The sequence below is a fragment of the Zalophus californianus genome, chromosome 9 (genome assembly GCF_009762305.2).
Source record: "Zalophus californianus isolate mZalCal1 chromosome 9, mZalCal1.pri.v2, whole genome shotgun sequence".
NCBI lineage: Eukaryota > Metazoa > Chordata > Mammalia > Carnivora > Otariidae > Zalophus > Zalophus californianus.
Genome location: NC_045603.1, coordinates 52,784,732 through 52,797,869, shown reverse-complemented (window position 1 = coordinate 52,797,869; position 13,138 = coordinate 52,784,732). Strand labels below are relative to the sequence as shown.

General features: G+C 34.4%; 1 protein-coding gene across 8 annotated transcripts in view; it reads left to right on the top strand.

The window, feature by feature from the left end:
• Positions 1-8,361, top strand: part of MON2 (MON2 homolog, regulator of endosome-to-Golgi trafficking) — a 103,952-nt gene extending 95,591 nt beyond the window's left edge. For 5 of the 8 annotated variants that reach the window (XM_027592404.1, XM_027592400.1, XM_027592399.1 and 2 more), the window contains 2 exons: positions 507-589; positions 6,396-8,360. In XM_027592404.1, the coding sequence (XP_027448205.1) occupies positions 507-589; positions 6,396-6,559 (247 nt within the window). In that variant the 3' untranslated portion in view covers positions 6,560-8,360. Of the gene's footprint in view, positions 1-506; positions 590-6,395 lie in introns of all 8 variants that reach the window. The other 3 variants (XM_027592402.2, XM_027592401.1, XM_027592403.1) reach the window with 2 other exon arrangements.
• Positions 8,362-13,138: the final 4,777 nt, after the last annotated feature.

Sequence of the window (13,138 nt, the reverse complement as noted above, 5' to 3'; positions counted from 1 at the left end):
TGTTGGACGCTTAACCAACTGTGCCACCCAGGCGTCCCTGTACTATTGTAATTTTAAATGTCCTTCTAACAGCATGATGAAATATATGCCAGGAGGTAGTAGTAGTCTTTATTTCCATTTAAATTTTGGCAAATCCTTTTTAGCACTAACTAGTTAAAAGGGAAAAAAAAACCACTTTTGTAGAGAAGCTATAAAAGCACGTATAAAATGTCTTAAATTTAAAGTTATGTGAAATATCTTACAAATAAATTTGGATTTGCCTGAATAGATGCCCCCCGTTTTGAAACTGATAACTTATGATAAGAATAACTCTAAATCTTATTTGTACACTGAAGTTCATATTAATAAAATAATTTTTCTTTTTAAGAATTTAAAACTAACATTAACTTTGCATTGTATTGTGTCCAGTATTTTTCCAAAGTACATCTACTTGTATAAACCTAGTAAAAAACGCACATGGCATATCTTAAAATCCTGATGGAAATAATTTCCCATCTCTTTTTTAGGCAACAAGTAACAGAAATCATATTTGTTTTAAAAGCAGTCAGTACTCTCATTGATTCACTTAAGAAAACTCAGCCTGAGAATGGTAAGTGCTTAGAAACTCAGTTATTCTAAACTCATAGCATTTATGTTCTATTTCTGATGTACTTCTCTATTATTAAGTTAACTAAATTTTAGGAACATAATAGCTATTAGACTTTCTTTTTTCCAGTCCTTATGACAGCAAAGAATCAAGTCCATTAAGATGTCAATTAAGTAAAATTAATTTGTAATGTTTCAGCTTCTTTATGTTAAATAACAGTTTGGCTTTTTTTTTTTTTAAGTTGGTCTGAATTCAGGATGTTGCATGGATAATTCACAGTTCATATATTTTTAGTGTAGAACATCACTGAGATTTTGGGTTGGTGTAGGCTTCCATCCTGTGTGTGTACTGAATTACAGTGTAAGTATAAACTGTACAACTTTGAATCATTTTATAGCTTTACCTCATTTGTTTCCCCTTTCTGTAACTCATCCCTCTTCTGTCCATTCTTTGTTATTGCCAGAAATGATCTTTCCAAAAGTGCAGCTTTGATCATTCATTTTCCCGTCTTTGTAAAACAAAAAATTTTCATTAACTTTACCTACCAAATGCAAAGAGTACTGTTGTCAGACCACATTAGATTTATGGTTTATTTCCACTAGACATCATTTTTCCTATTTTCCCACCAAACTTAAATTCTCAGTCTACCCAAGTATTCCCAACCTTTTGCTTATTTCACTCTCCTGCCTCCATCTACCTGGTTCAAATAGCACTCCACTTTTAAGCCTTGTTTTTAATCCTTAATGGTGAGTGGTTTCTCTTTACTGAACTCATAGCTGTTTTATGTGTACCTTTGTCTTAAAGCACTCCACGTGTGTTATAGTGGCACACATACATGGCTCAGTTCTTTAACTTGTAAACTTCTTGAGAGGCTTTTGGGACCATGTTCTTCTCTATTTTGAATCTTCCGCATTGCAATGCAAAGTGGTTGGTTCGAGGACAGGATAAAGAGCTGGCACCAGAATATGAGTTAATTGTGTCACTGAACACAGTGGTTCAGTTGACATTTTTTATACAACAAGCCTTTGTTAAAGAAGGAGTGTGTTGATTTATATTCTGGCCCAAGCACCTCAGCACACTGGCACTTTAAGCAGCATTACTTTTAATACCCAAGAAGGAGGTTCCTAATAAATGCCTTATAAATGAGTCCTAGGATATTTGTTCCTGGCAGTTATTATATAATAAAAGTAAATACATATTTTTCTGTTTTCAAAATTTACCTTTGGCCTAGAAAGGAGCACTAACTAAGGAGCAATAGATTTGTATTTATTCAATCCAAAGGAGGGGGTAGAATTTGTAAGAAAATTGTGGGAGCAATATTCTGACTTCATCCCATCAAATTCAAATTTGAGTTGTCTTAAAAAATGTTCTGGTTGATCTTTCAGAGAGGGAAACCATGCATTAACTTCCTAGTGACCAGTAAAATCTTTATTAGATCATAGGATAGAATTGGATTCTTAAAAATATATTTAAGACTTAAACAGGAAATTCTCCAATTCCCATGTTATTGCTATAGATGTATTAAATATAACCAGTGTATTTCGATGCATAGTGCTTGCATTATTTTGTAGGAGGTTAAGACAGCTGTCAAGAATTTAAGCAGAATTTGTCAGTAACTTTTTTTTACCCTTCCTTTCCTTTCCCTTTCCTTTCCTCTTTCTTTCTTTCTTTTTCTTTTTTTTTTTTTTTACAAAGCCAGTGGGCCATGAATAGGGCAGTTCAGTAATGATAGATGATTTAACTTATTGTTAAAAATTGTCTAAGAGACTTTGAATTCTGGCTCTGGACATATGAAGTGAAAATTTGAATTAAATGTAACCATAAATGATGATGATGATATCGTAACGTATTAGAAACCCATGATAAGCTTCATTAAGAAACAGGAAAAAAAGGAGGTAACTTAGAAAAAGCCAGGTCTTTCCAGTGGAAATATGTTGGATTGCTCATAGCCAGTCCAAAATTAATTCAGGAGGATAGGTATAAGGTTTGGAACCAATGTATACCCAACATTTGTTTAGGACATTTGTCATTTGTTTTAGGGCTTTCTAGGGGGAGAGAAGGCATTTGTTGGACTTATTTTTAATTTGGGGGAATTTTGTTTTTATTGTTTTATTTGATCTTTACTTTAAAATTTGATAGGTAGTAACCATATACATGGTTCAAATATTCAAAAACATAAAAAGACATACAGGGAAAAGTTTAAACATCATCTTTACCCTACTTTAGATCTGTCTAGTTCTTGACTCACCATAGGCAACCATTTTTATTAGTTTGTGGATCTTTCCATAAGTTTATTATGTAAATACAAAATATATACTCCAGTATGCCCCCAATTTTAAACATATTAATAGACCCACATTATATCTACTGTTCTGAATACTCTATTTTTTTCCACTTCATATAATAGGGAGATTCTTCCATATAATTGCATACAGTTTTTTCATTCCCTTTTGATAGGTAGTCCAAAGTGCCCACCAAGATATATAGTGGGTTTTTAAAACAATATTTTAATTTAAGAAATTTGAGTAACTTCCCCTGAGTTTAAGATGTGATCTTGGGGCACCTGGGTGGCTCAGTTGGTTAAACCGCTGCCTTCAGTTCAGGTCATGATCCCAGGGTCCTGGGATCGAGCCCCACATCGGGCTCCCTGCTCAGCAGGAAGCCTGCTTCTCCCTCTGCCTTCTGCTCCCCCTGCTTGTGCTTTCTCCCTCTCTCTCTCTTGCTATCTCTCTCTGTGTGTCAAATAAATAAATAAAATCTTTAAAAAAAAAAAAGATGTGATCTTAGTGTATTTTTGTATTTTCCTGTAATAAACCAAGCATTAATTTTGTCAGTTGACTCTCCATCTGGGGCAATCTAGGTAGATTTCAATCTGTGTAACCTTTTTTTTTAATAGTAAAATACACATAAAAATTTATAATCAGCCATTTTTAAGTGTACAGTTCAGTGGTATTAAATACATTCGTAATAGTGTACTACTATCAGCACCATCCATCTCCATAACTCTTTTCATCTTGTAGCTGGAAATCTAAACTTATTAAACAATAACTCCTATTCTCCACTTCTCCCAGCTTCTGGCAACCACCATTCTATTTTCTATCACTATGATTTTGACTACTCAGAGTATTTCATATAATTGAATCATATAGTGTTTGTCTTTTTGTGACTGGCTTTTTTCACTTAGTGTAATGTCATCATGGTTCATTCATATCATAGCATGTTGGAAAATTTCCTTTTTAAGACTGAATAATATTGCAGTGTGTGTGTGTGCATCTCATATTTTCCTTATCCATTCATCCATTGGTAGACACTTGGGTTGATTCCACATTTTAGCTATTGTAAATAATACCGCTATGAACATGTGTGTACAGAAATCTCTTCAAGATCCTGCTTTCAGTTCTTTGGAGAATATACCCAGAAGTAGAATTGCTGAATCATATGGTAATTTTATTTTTTATTTTTTTAATTTTTAAATTAAAATTTTTTTTATTTTTAAAGATTTTATTTATTCATTTGAGAGAGACAGAGACAGAGAGAGCACAAACAGGGGGAGAGGCAGAGGGAGAGGGAGAAGCATACTGCCTGCTGAACTGGGAGCCCAATGTGGGGCTCGATCCCAGGACCTGGAGGTCATGACCTGAGCTGAAGGCATATGCTTAACCATCTGAGCCACCTAGGTGCCCCTCTATTTTTTTATTTTTTGAGGAACCACTATATTATTTTCCACTGTGGCTGTACCATTTTACATTCCCACCATGAGTGAATAAGATTCTAATTTCTCCACATCTTCATGAATACTTGGGGTTTTTTTGTTTTTCCTTTTTGTTTTTGTTGATAGTGGCCATTTTAATGAGTAGGTAAGTCATATTGTTGTTTTGATTTGCATTTCCCTCATGATTAGCGATGTTGAGCATCTTTTCATGTGCATAATTGGCCATTTGTATCTCCTTTGGAGAAATGTGTATTCAAACCCTTTGCAGATTTTTTAATTGAGGGATTTGTTTTTTTATTGTTGTTGAAGCCTCTTTATCTGCACCTCTGTGGTCAGAAGCATCGATCAGAGCACAGATCCCTGAAATTTGGAGGATGGGGTCCTTTTTGCCCACCGTGGCCTTCTGCAAGCTGTGTGCTACTGCTCCAGGAACACGTGCACCTCTCCCAAACCACATGGCTAGGAGTGAGGGATGGGTAGCTGCTGCTGTGCTAAGACCTGAAATTGACCAAAATTAATCACAATATACTGTCCAAATCTACCTCAGGAAGTTGCAGGCCTTCAGTAGACTCCAGAGTTCCAAAATAGTTGCAGATTCTGCCAATGCAATTGTTGTCTAGGTGGGTAGACAAATTCCTAGTACTTCCTACTCTGCCATTTTTCTAGAATGCTCTCTGTGCAATCTTTTGTTAAATGATTCGTGGAAAGTTTCACAGACAACAGCTGGAGCAGATGGTTTAAAACTTCTTAGACTGGTGGTTTTTAAACTGTTTTCTGTCAAGCAGCACAGTTCTTTTTACAAATGAAATCTGATATGGATTCCTAATATATACAGCTCTGACCTGACATTCTCTCCCTCACCATTACCCATCAGCTCCACTCCTACTCTGAGGAAGCCCCTGTTTGGGTGAAGTAGGGATTACATGAACAGGTCAACATTTCCCAAGATTAGTACTAAGCAATGAATATTAGTGATGTCAGTAGATATTGAATATGAAAACGTTCTATAACCAAATTAATTTTGGAAGTCCTGCATTAGATAAAGTTAAACCTCTTCTTTTACTCCAGGTTTTTAATAAATTCGTGTGAATTATGACTCCCCAAAAAGGAAGATAATATATATAATATGTGCCAAACTTACCTGAACATTATTTTTTATAAGAAGTATCTTGAAGAACACTAGTTTAAGAAACTTATTCCTTTATTCTCCAACAGAAGTTGAGATAAAGAGAAATTGGAGTGAAAAATAGAATTAAAGTTACTTATGTGTAATACAGTATTCTTTCATTTTTACTGTACTGCCTCCTAGATCTGAATTTTACTCCACAAAGTGTCATATACATACACAATCTAATGAAAATTTGTCAGCTGGTTTTATTTCATATTGTACTCTCAGCAATATGCACAGTACTTCCAGGAAAATAGAAATGTAATACGTGATCTCAGAGTGTAAGGAAATTATAAACTAATTGGGATATAACACTTTTGCCCATTCACCAAATAGCATTCAACTATACTAGTTGTCGGTGGTAGTGGTGAGGAACACAGACATGTTGTTCCCCACTGAAGTTTAAATGTAGTGATACACGTTACAAATTAGGAAGCAGTATAAGAGAAGAATGGATCTGTGTGGTCACTTGAAACTAAAATAAGAATCAAGGATGTTACTGGGAAAATCATTTAAACATTTATATTTTTAGCATACAACTGCATAAGAAATTGAGTTGTTTTCTAATTGTTCTTGAAATATATACTGCACTGTCTGGCACTTATACTGAAAATGACAAAAGTTTGAATTCCAGGTTACTTTGTCAGCTTCCAAGGCCTTCACAAATTAAAGTTATCATTTAAAGTGGACTTTATCAAATTTCTTGGTATTGATGGCTCTGCACACTGACCATATGTTTTTCCCTTGTATCTTAATTAAATATTGTGGGAAATCTTCCAAAGATTTAAAAAAAAAGTACAGGCTTGTGGAATCTCCATATTTGGGGATTTTTTTCTTTGCCTTGTATTTAGAGGATTGTTTATGTTAATTGCATAATCTCTGCTATTTAAACCCACATGTTTTTGAGATTTTATACTTTTTAATTACAGTTGATGGAAATACCTGGGCACAAGTGATTGCTTTATACCCAACTTTAGTAGAATGCATCACCTGCTCATCTACAGAAGTCTGCTCTGCACTTAAAGAGGCACTAGTTCCTTTTAAGGATTTCATGCAACCACCAGCATCCAAAGTTCAAAATGGAGAATCTTGACCAGCTACAATAATTTTAAAGAAGGAAGCTATCTCAAGAATGTTTGATCCTCAGTGAGTCTTCTATGAGAAGGACATTTCTTACTACAAATAATTCTTGGCAGCTGGTGTTGGCCTCCTTTAAATTATACTTACCTGAGTTCAATAATTCATATTACAAGCTTACATGTCAACAAAGGCTCCTGAATGAGTAGCAGTGGAAGCCTTTAGTAAGTTAAGCTGATGGAGAGTTAATACTACATCATACCTGCTACTTTATCTTCAACTGGTGATTTAAAAGTGAGCTTATGTACAGTTTGTGGTGTATGTGTTAACGATGTACTTTTTAAAAAGAAAGAAAAGATATTTCATTCAGTCAGATTTATTAGGCTGGTGTTTTTGCACCCTTTTTCAAGTATAAAATTGTACTAAAATTTTATGCAAGATGGTACTGTAACATTCCATAATATCTATAACCAGCCTTTGTAAACAAAGGGAACTGATAAACTTGTGTGTATAATAAATGGTACAGTTCTGTATAAAATAGTTGCATTTATTATTTAAATTTTTAAAATATTGATAATGTTAAATGCTTGAAGCTGTATTTATTATTAATACAAAATTGATTGCTTACATTTTTACTTATAATTTGCCTTCTTAAGCAGCAGGTATGCTCACCATATGATCATGCAGTTATCTCAGTGCTTATTTTAAGTGTATTTACCAGTGACTATTAAACATCTGATCAGAAAGGTCATGTGAACACAGCAGCAAATAGTTTATGATTTGCTGATTTTGCAACTTTGAAGTGTAGGTTATTAACTTAATACATTAGGAGATATTGTAGTGCTCTGAATCCATCATACCTCATTTCTTTAGATATCTTTCCCAGCTTTCACATAAATCTGTCTGTTTTTATATTTGGTGTCTGAATTTTAAAGACTTTTCATATTATATTTCTACTGATTTTTTTTTCCCCACTAAGTATTTATCACTGTCTTTGAGTTATGACCCAGGCAAGATGATTCCAGATTTCCAAATTTTGCCTGTGAAGTTTTATTCATTTCAGTGTTTCATTTTGTAAGGTCTTCTCAAGAAGAAAAATAACTATGCTAACCCATAACTATAAAATGTGTGTGTATTCTAAAACAATGAGAAGTGTATTTTTGGAGATAGTGAAGCATTTAGAAGTACAGTAAACTTTCTGTCATGGAGTACATTGCTAATTTTGTTTCACTTTCCTCTCTTAGTGCAGAAGAAAAATGCTCTTGAGTACATTAACTTGTTTCTTAAAAAACCTAGCCCACTGTATTTTTAATTTAATGGATTATTATATTATCATATTTTTCTTAGTTAAATTTTCATAAACATGAAGATGCAAAGATGTTTAAAACAATGATTAAGAAATCATAATGGTTTCGGTATTATGTTAGTGTGCTGGAAGGCCTTTGATTTTAATAGAATTTATACATTTCAGCCACTCAAATAATTATAAAACTAGGAGAAGACACTAGAATTGAGTAATAGATGAGATACAATTTTGAGGCTATTGTAATTGTGTAACTATTTCATTTGCACTATTATCTGTAAACATGGTAAGGTCTTTTTTGGAGGGGATATTATTTTTATTTATCTGAATTAATGAATTTCTGTTTTATAATTTCACCTAAAATTAGGGTAAAATATGGCATTTCCTAGATTCCATCTTCAGCATTTTCCCTAAAGTTGTAAAAAAAAAAATCAAGCTGTGTATTTAGTTTATTTCCTATATTTGGATATGTTAAATTGAGGATTAGAAAAATCTGTATATCACTGATAGACTAATGAAATAGAATAACAAGGGTAGTATGCCAGTTAAATAACATGTTAAAAATGTTGCCATGAATTTACATGAAGTGAAAATGTTTATTCTTGAGAAATAATAGATCAATTGCAACCATAAAAAATATTCTCCAGTGAAAGTTCAACATGAATCAAAGGTATATAGCCTACATTTATATAAATTGAATAGCTTTAGCTAATATCCTATTAACTTTCAATATCAGGACCGTTCCCTACAGATCAAAGCTTAAATGTGTTAATACCATATAATATGGTAATCAGTGCCAGTCTTAGTGACAAAGTGGGCTGTCCCCTTGGTGATGTAATTGTACAGGTTTTTTCTCCCAGTATTCTGGACCCCCAGGAGTCACTACCAGCAATTTATTCCCTTGAGTCAAACATTCCTCTTAGGCTGCATTTTCTAAAATATCCTGATCCCTGGGGAGGATAACACAGTGCCTTGCCCACAGTTAGTATGAAGTGGGTTCTCTAGTGACTAGGAGAACTGAGCTGTGTAAGATTACTAGATGCTAAGAGATTATAGAAAAGGGAGTTCCCAAGGCTAAGATCACTTTACAGCACAACTGAGACTGTGACTACTCCTTGAACCATTAGTAATAATGTTCTCTGGAATGCATATTATAAATACAATGAGTTTTAAGCCTCACGTGATCATTTTTTGTCACTGACAGTGCCTATCTTACATGAGATTACCAGACAACAGGTATATTCTAACATTGGATTATAATCCTTTCCTGACTTATTTCCATTATAAAAGAAACTAATTTTCAACTTGAATAGCTTACTTTTTATTTTCCTATAATGCTACCACTGCCAAAAAGAAAAAAAAATAGGTGATTTTGTAGTGTCTCATTTAGTATTTCTTTGTAACTAGTGTTAAAGTTTTGTTAGTTTTCCTGTATACATTTGTGAGTAGCATTTATTAGGAGCCTGTAGGGGCCAAAAGAAAAAGAAAATGCATAAAAGTCTGGCTTAGAGAAAACCACTTTTTACTTGCTTTCATTTTTAATTTTATGATATTAACAGCTATGTTGTTTTTTTAAAGTGTTTTTATTTATTTTCATTTTTTTAGAGAGAGAGCATGTGAGGAGGGGTGAGAAGGGGCAGAGGGAGAGAGAGAATCTTAAGCAGGCTCTGCGCTGGGCACGCTCCTTCTCAGGACCCTGAGATCATGACCCGAGTGGAAATCAAGAGATGCTTATCAGACTGAGCTACGCAGGTGCCCCAGCTATGTTATTTATTGCCTGTTTCCCCCCTATATAAGTATTAATTCAACTCTTGCTATATTCCTTAAGTTATATTTAGCACCAGAAAGAAGAGATGAACAGTTTACACATATGTTTTATTTTGAAGAATAACACTCATTTTACATTAATTCTATAAAAAGCCAGTAACAACTAGGTTGTCTTTTCTCACTGTAACCGTATTTTGCTCATTGTCACAATTTGGTACCGCTAGTCCCAGGTAACCATAAAGCAAGCCAAAAGGTCAGTTAAGAAACTGAGGGTGTGGTGGGGGGGGGGTTGGAGCGAGCGCCTGGGTGGCTCAGTAGTTAAGCATCTGTCTTTGGCTCAGGTCATGGTCCCAGAGTCCTGGGATTGAGCCCCGCATCGGGCTCCCTGCTCAGCGGGAAGACTGCTTCTCCCTCTCCCACTCACCCTGCTTGTGTTCCCTCTCTCACTGTGTCTCTCTTTGTCAAATAAATAAATACAATCTTAAAAAAAAAAGAAAGAAACTGAGGGTGTGGGCTACCTGGCTGGCTCAATCAGAGCATTCGACTCTGACTCTTGGGATTGTGATTTTGTGTGTAGAGATTACTTAAAAAAAAAAAAGGGTGAAACAGCATAGTGTAGAAAATCACTCAAAAGTATTAATTAGGTTGTCATTATTACACTCGTGTTACTGAAGAACAGTTTAGTTATTATATAATGATCCAATATAATATAGTCTTCCCAAATGTAGAATAATTCAGATGGGCAGCCAAATCCTCAAGAGACTACTATAGGTGGAGTCTGTGTAGTCCAGCAGAATACTTTCAGGAAACCACCTACCTGTGATTGCTGTATAATTTAATATTGGAGATTTAGAAGCCACAGAATTAATGTCCAGGCCAAGAATATTGTGAATTAATGTTTTTTTTTTAATCGAAAACTGCCACAATGTGAACAAAAATAGTCTTGTGAAAGCATTGTCAGCCCCCTAATATGTCCTTTAGATTTCTACAGATTAGGTTTGGCATTATGGCAGATATGCTGATGTTGTATAAATTACCACATTTTTTTGTGCTTAGTGTTGCTTGGGTGTATATTAGAGTGGATTTTGGTTTTTTGGTTGTTTTTTAAACTACTATTGATGATAACAGGCGTTCATACCACATGGGGTGTTACTGACTTTCATATTATGGGAAACAGTTTTTAATATCTGTTATCACTTGAATTAAATTTTTTGTGTCTGGCAAGTAGAGTAGTGCTTTCAATTTGAAAAGTTTTTATAGATTGGGAAAGAAAGGTATAATGTCTTTGTATCTTGACTTGTTTAAAAACTATTTCAGAGAAGTTAGGTAAATACCAATTTCTTATAAATCTAGCACTTAATTCTGACACTAGCAATGTTGGCTCTCTTTAAAGATTTTTATTTATCCATTTAGAGGGAGAGAGAGCATGTGTGAGCAGGGGCAGAGGGAGAAGGAGAGAGAGAGAATCTCAAGTAGACTCCTCACTGAGCAGGGAGCCCGACATGGGGCTTGATCCCACGACCTTGAGACTACAGCCTGAACCGAAATCAAGAGTCAGCTGCCTAACCAACTGAGCCACCCAGGTGCCCCAGTGTTGGTTCTCTTTGAAGGCGCTCACAGTGAGTCCTCTTGTGAATATAAACACTTAGGAATCTTGACTTGTTGTGAGGCAGTGAGGAGCTCAGGCTCTCCCTCTTCTTTAACCTTAGGCATGTGTAAGGGGTACCTGGCTAGCTTAGTCAGTAGACCATGCAACTCTTGATCTTGGGGTCCTGAGTTTGAGCCCCATGTTGGGCATAGAATTTACTTAAAAATAAAAAACAATAACAACAACAAAAAAAAAACCAACCCAGTAAATTGTAACTTTAGGCATGTGAACTTTTCAAAGCCTCTATTATTTAATCTCTAAAACAGAGATGATAATTAATGAATTACTAATTCTTTGGAGAAAAATAACACATAGTTTGGATTTAGATATGATTTCCTAATGACATTGTTAGGTTAACTGTTCAAGTTTTTGATAAATTTATTACTCTATCTTAAGAACTTTGACTATATATTTTTCTCCCTTTTTTTCCTGCATCCTTTCTTTCCTTCACCTTCCCTCCTTTTAAAAAAATTCTGTTTACCTTATCATCTTCTTTTTTATACTTTCCCCTAGTTTTTTCTCTTTTTCATTCCTTTTATTTTCTGCCTCTTCTGTTCCAGCTTTTCCTTTAGTTTCACCTTTACTTTGTTCAAAAGAAGCAGAGCTATTAGTGGTAGGACCACTGCCAACTGCCTTTTTATTAAATGAGATTCTGGAAGTACCTTCTGCTTTGGCCACTGTTACTTTTTTGCCAAAGTCCCCCTGCCATTTCAAAATAGCTGAAGAAGATCAAGTAATGACTGTAGCTTCTGCTGTCTTTCTGAAACCTCAGGATTCAGCAGCCAGGATGCTCACAAAAGGGATTGCTATAAATATGATGAATTCAGCAGCTAAACTTGGAACAATCACATCTTTTCTGTTATGTGGATAGAGATTTATACCACTTTTCTGAGAGTCTTTAAAATCTGTTTAAATGAGGTTTTAAAATTTTTGTCTTTTTTTTTGGAGGGGGGTTTTTGTTTGTTTTTAGAGGCAAATGCTTTGAATTATTAGCTTTATGTTATCTAAATATTATAATACTTATACTGCCTACTTTCAGAAGGATTTGAGGCAGCATATTGCCCATATATTTCATCTGTTTCTAATTTTCTGTTGCAAAACAGTATTCTTTGGAGAAGAGCTACAATGTTAGAGTACTCATCTCCAAGTCTTTCTAGAGTGTATTTGGTATCTCTGTGCTTAGTGCTTACAGTGACACAGAGGTCAGTTGAAATGTTCCTAATTACACTATAGGATTGAATCTAGCCCCTCAGTTAAGAAAAAAAATAATTTTTTTACCTTTGAATTCTGAGGCCATTTCACTTGCTGCAAATGTAGTAACATTAAATTTTATTTTAAACTAACATTCAATAAGGAATGCAACCAGGGAAGATCTGCTAAACTGCTCCATTATTTGAGAAACTATTGCAATATAATAACAACTCCTTCTTTCTATGAAGTTTTACTAGATGGAAGAAAAATTCCAAAGCTATAACATTGCAATCTTATTCTTTTTATCTAGAAAAATAAAATAGAGTATTAGGCTTCAGACCCAACTGTTCAAATTGCATTTGCTTTCGAGCTTTTACTACCTCTGTGTCATAATTTTAACACATAACATACAACTCCTGTCTCTTAGGCAGTTACCATATGGTGTTTATGTCAGACTGGATATATTTATCTAATTTTGTGAGATTCTTTTTTAGCTCCCAACACAGTTCTTGAAAGTAATACTGCTGTTGTTACACTTTCTCCTTACAATTTTTATGTTGTTGAGATGTATCAGTTATATATTATAATCATGAAAGTCTTTTGGCCTCAAACCCAAGTTTTCTTTGTGGCCTAGGATAGATTTTTCACAAAAAACTGCATAGTTATAGCTGTGATTACATAGATTT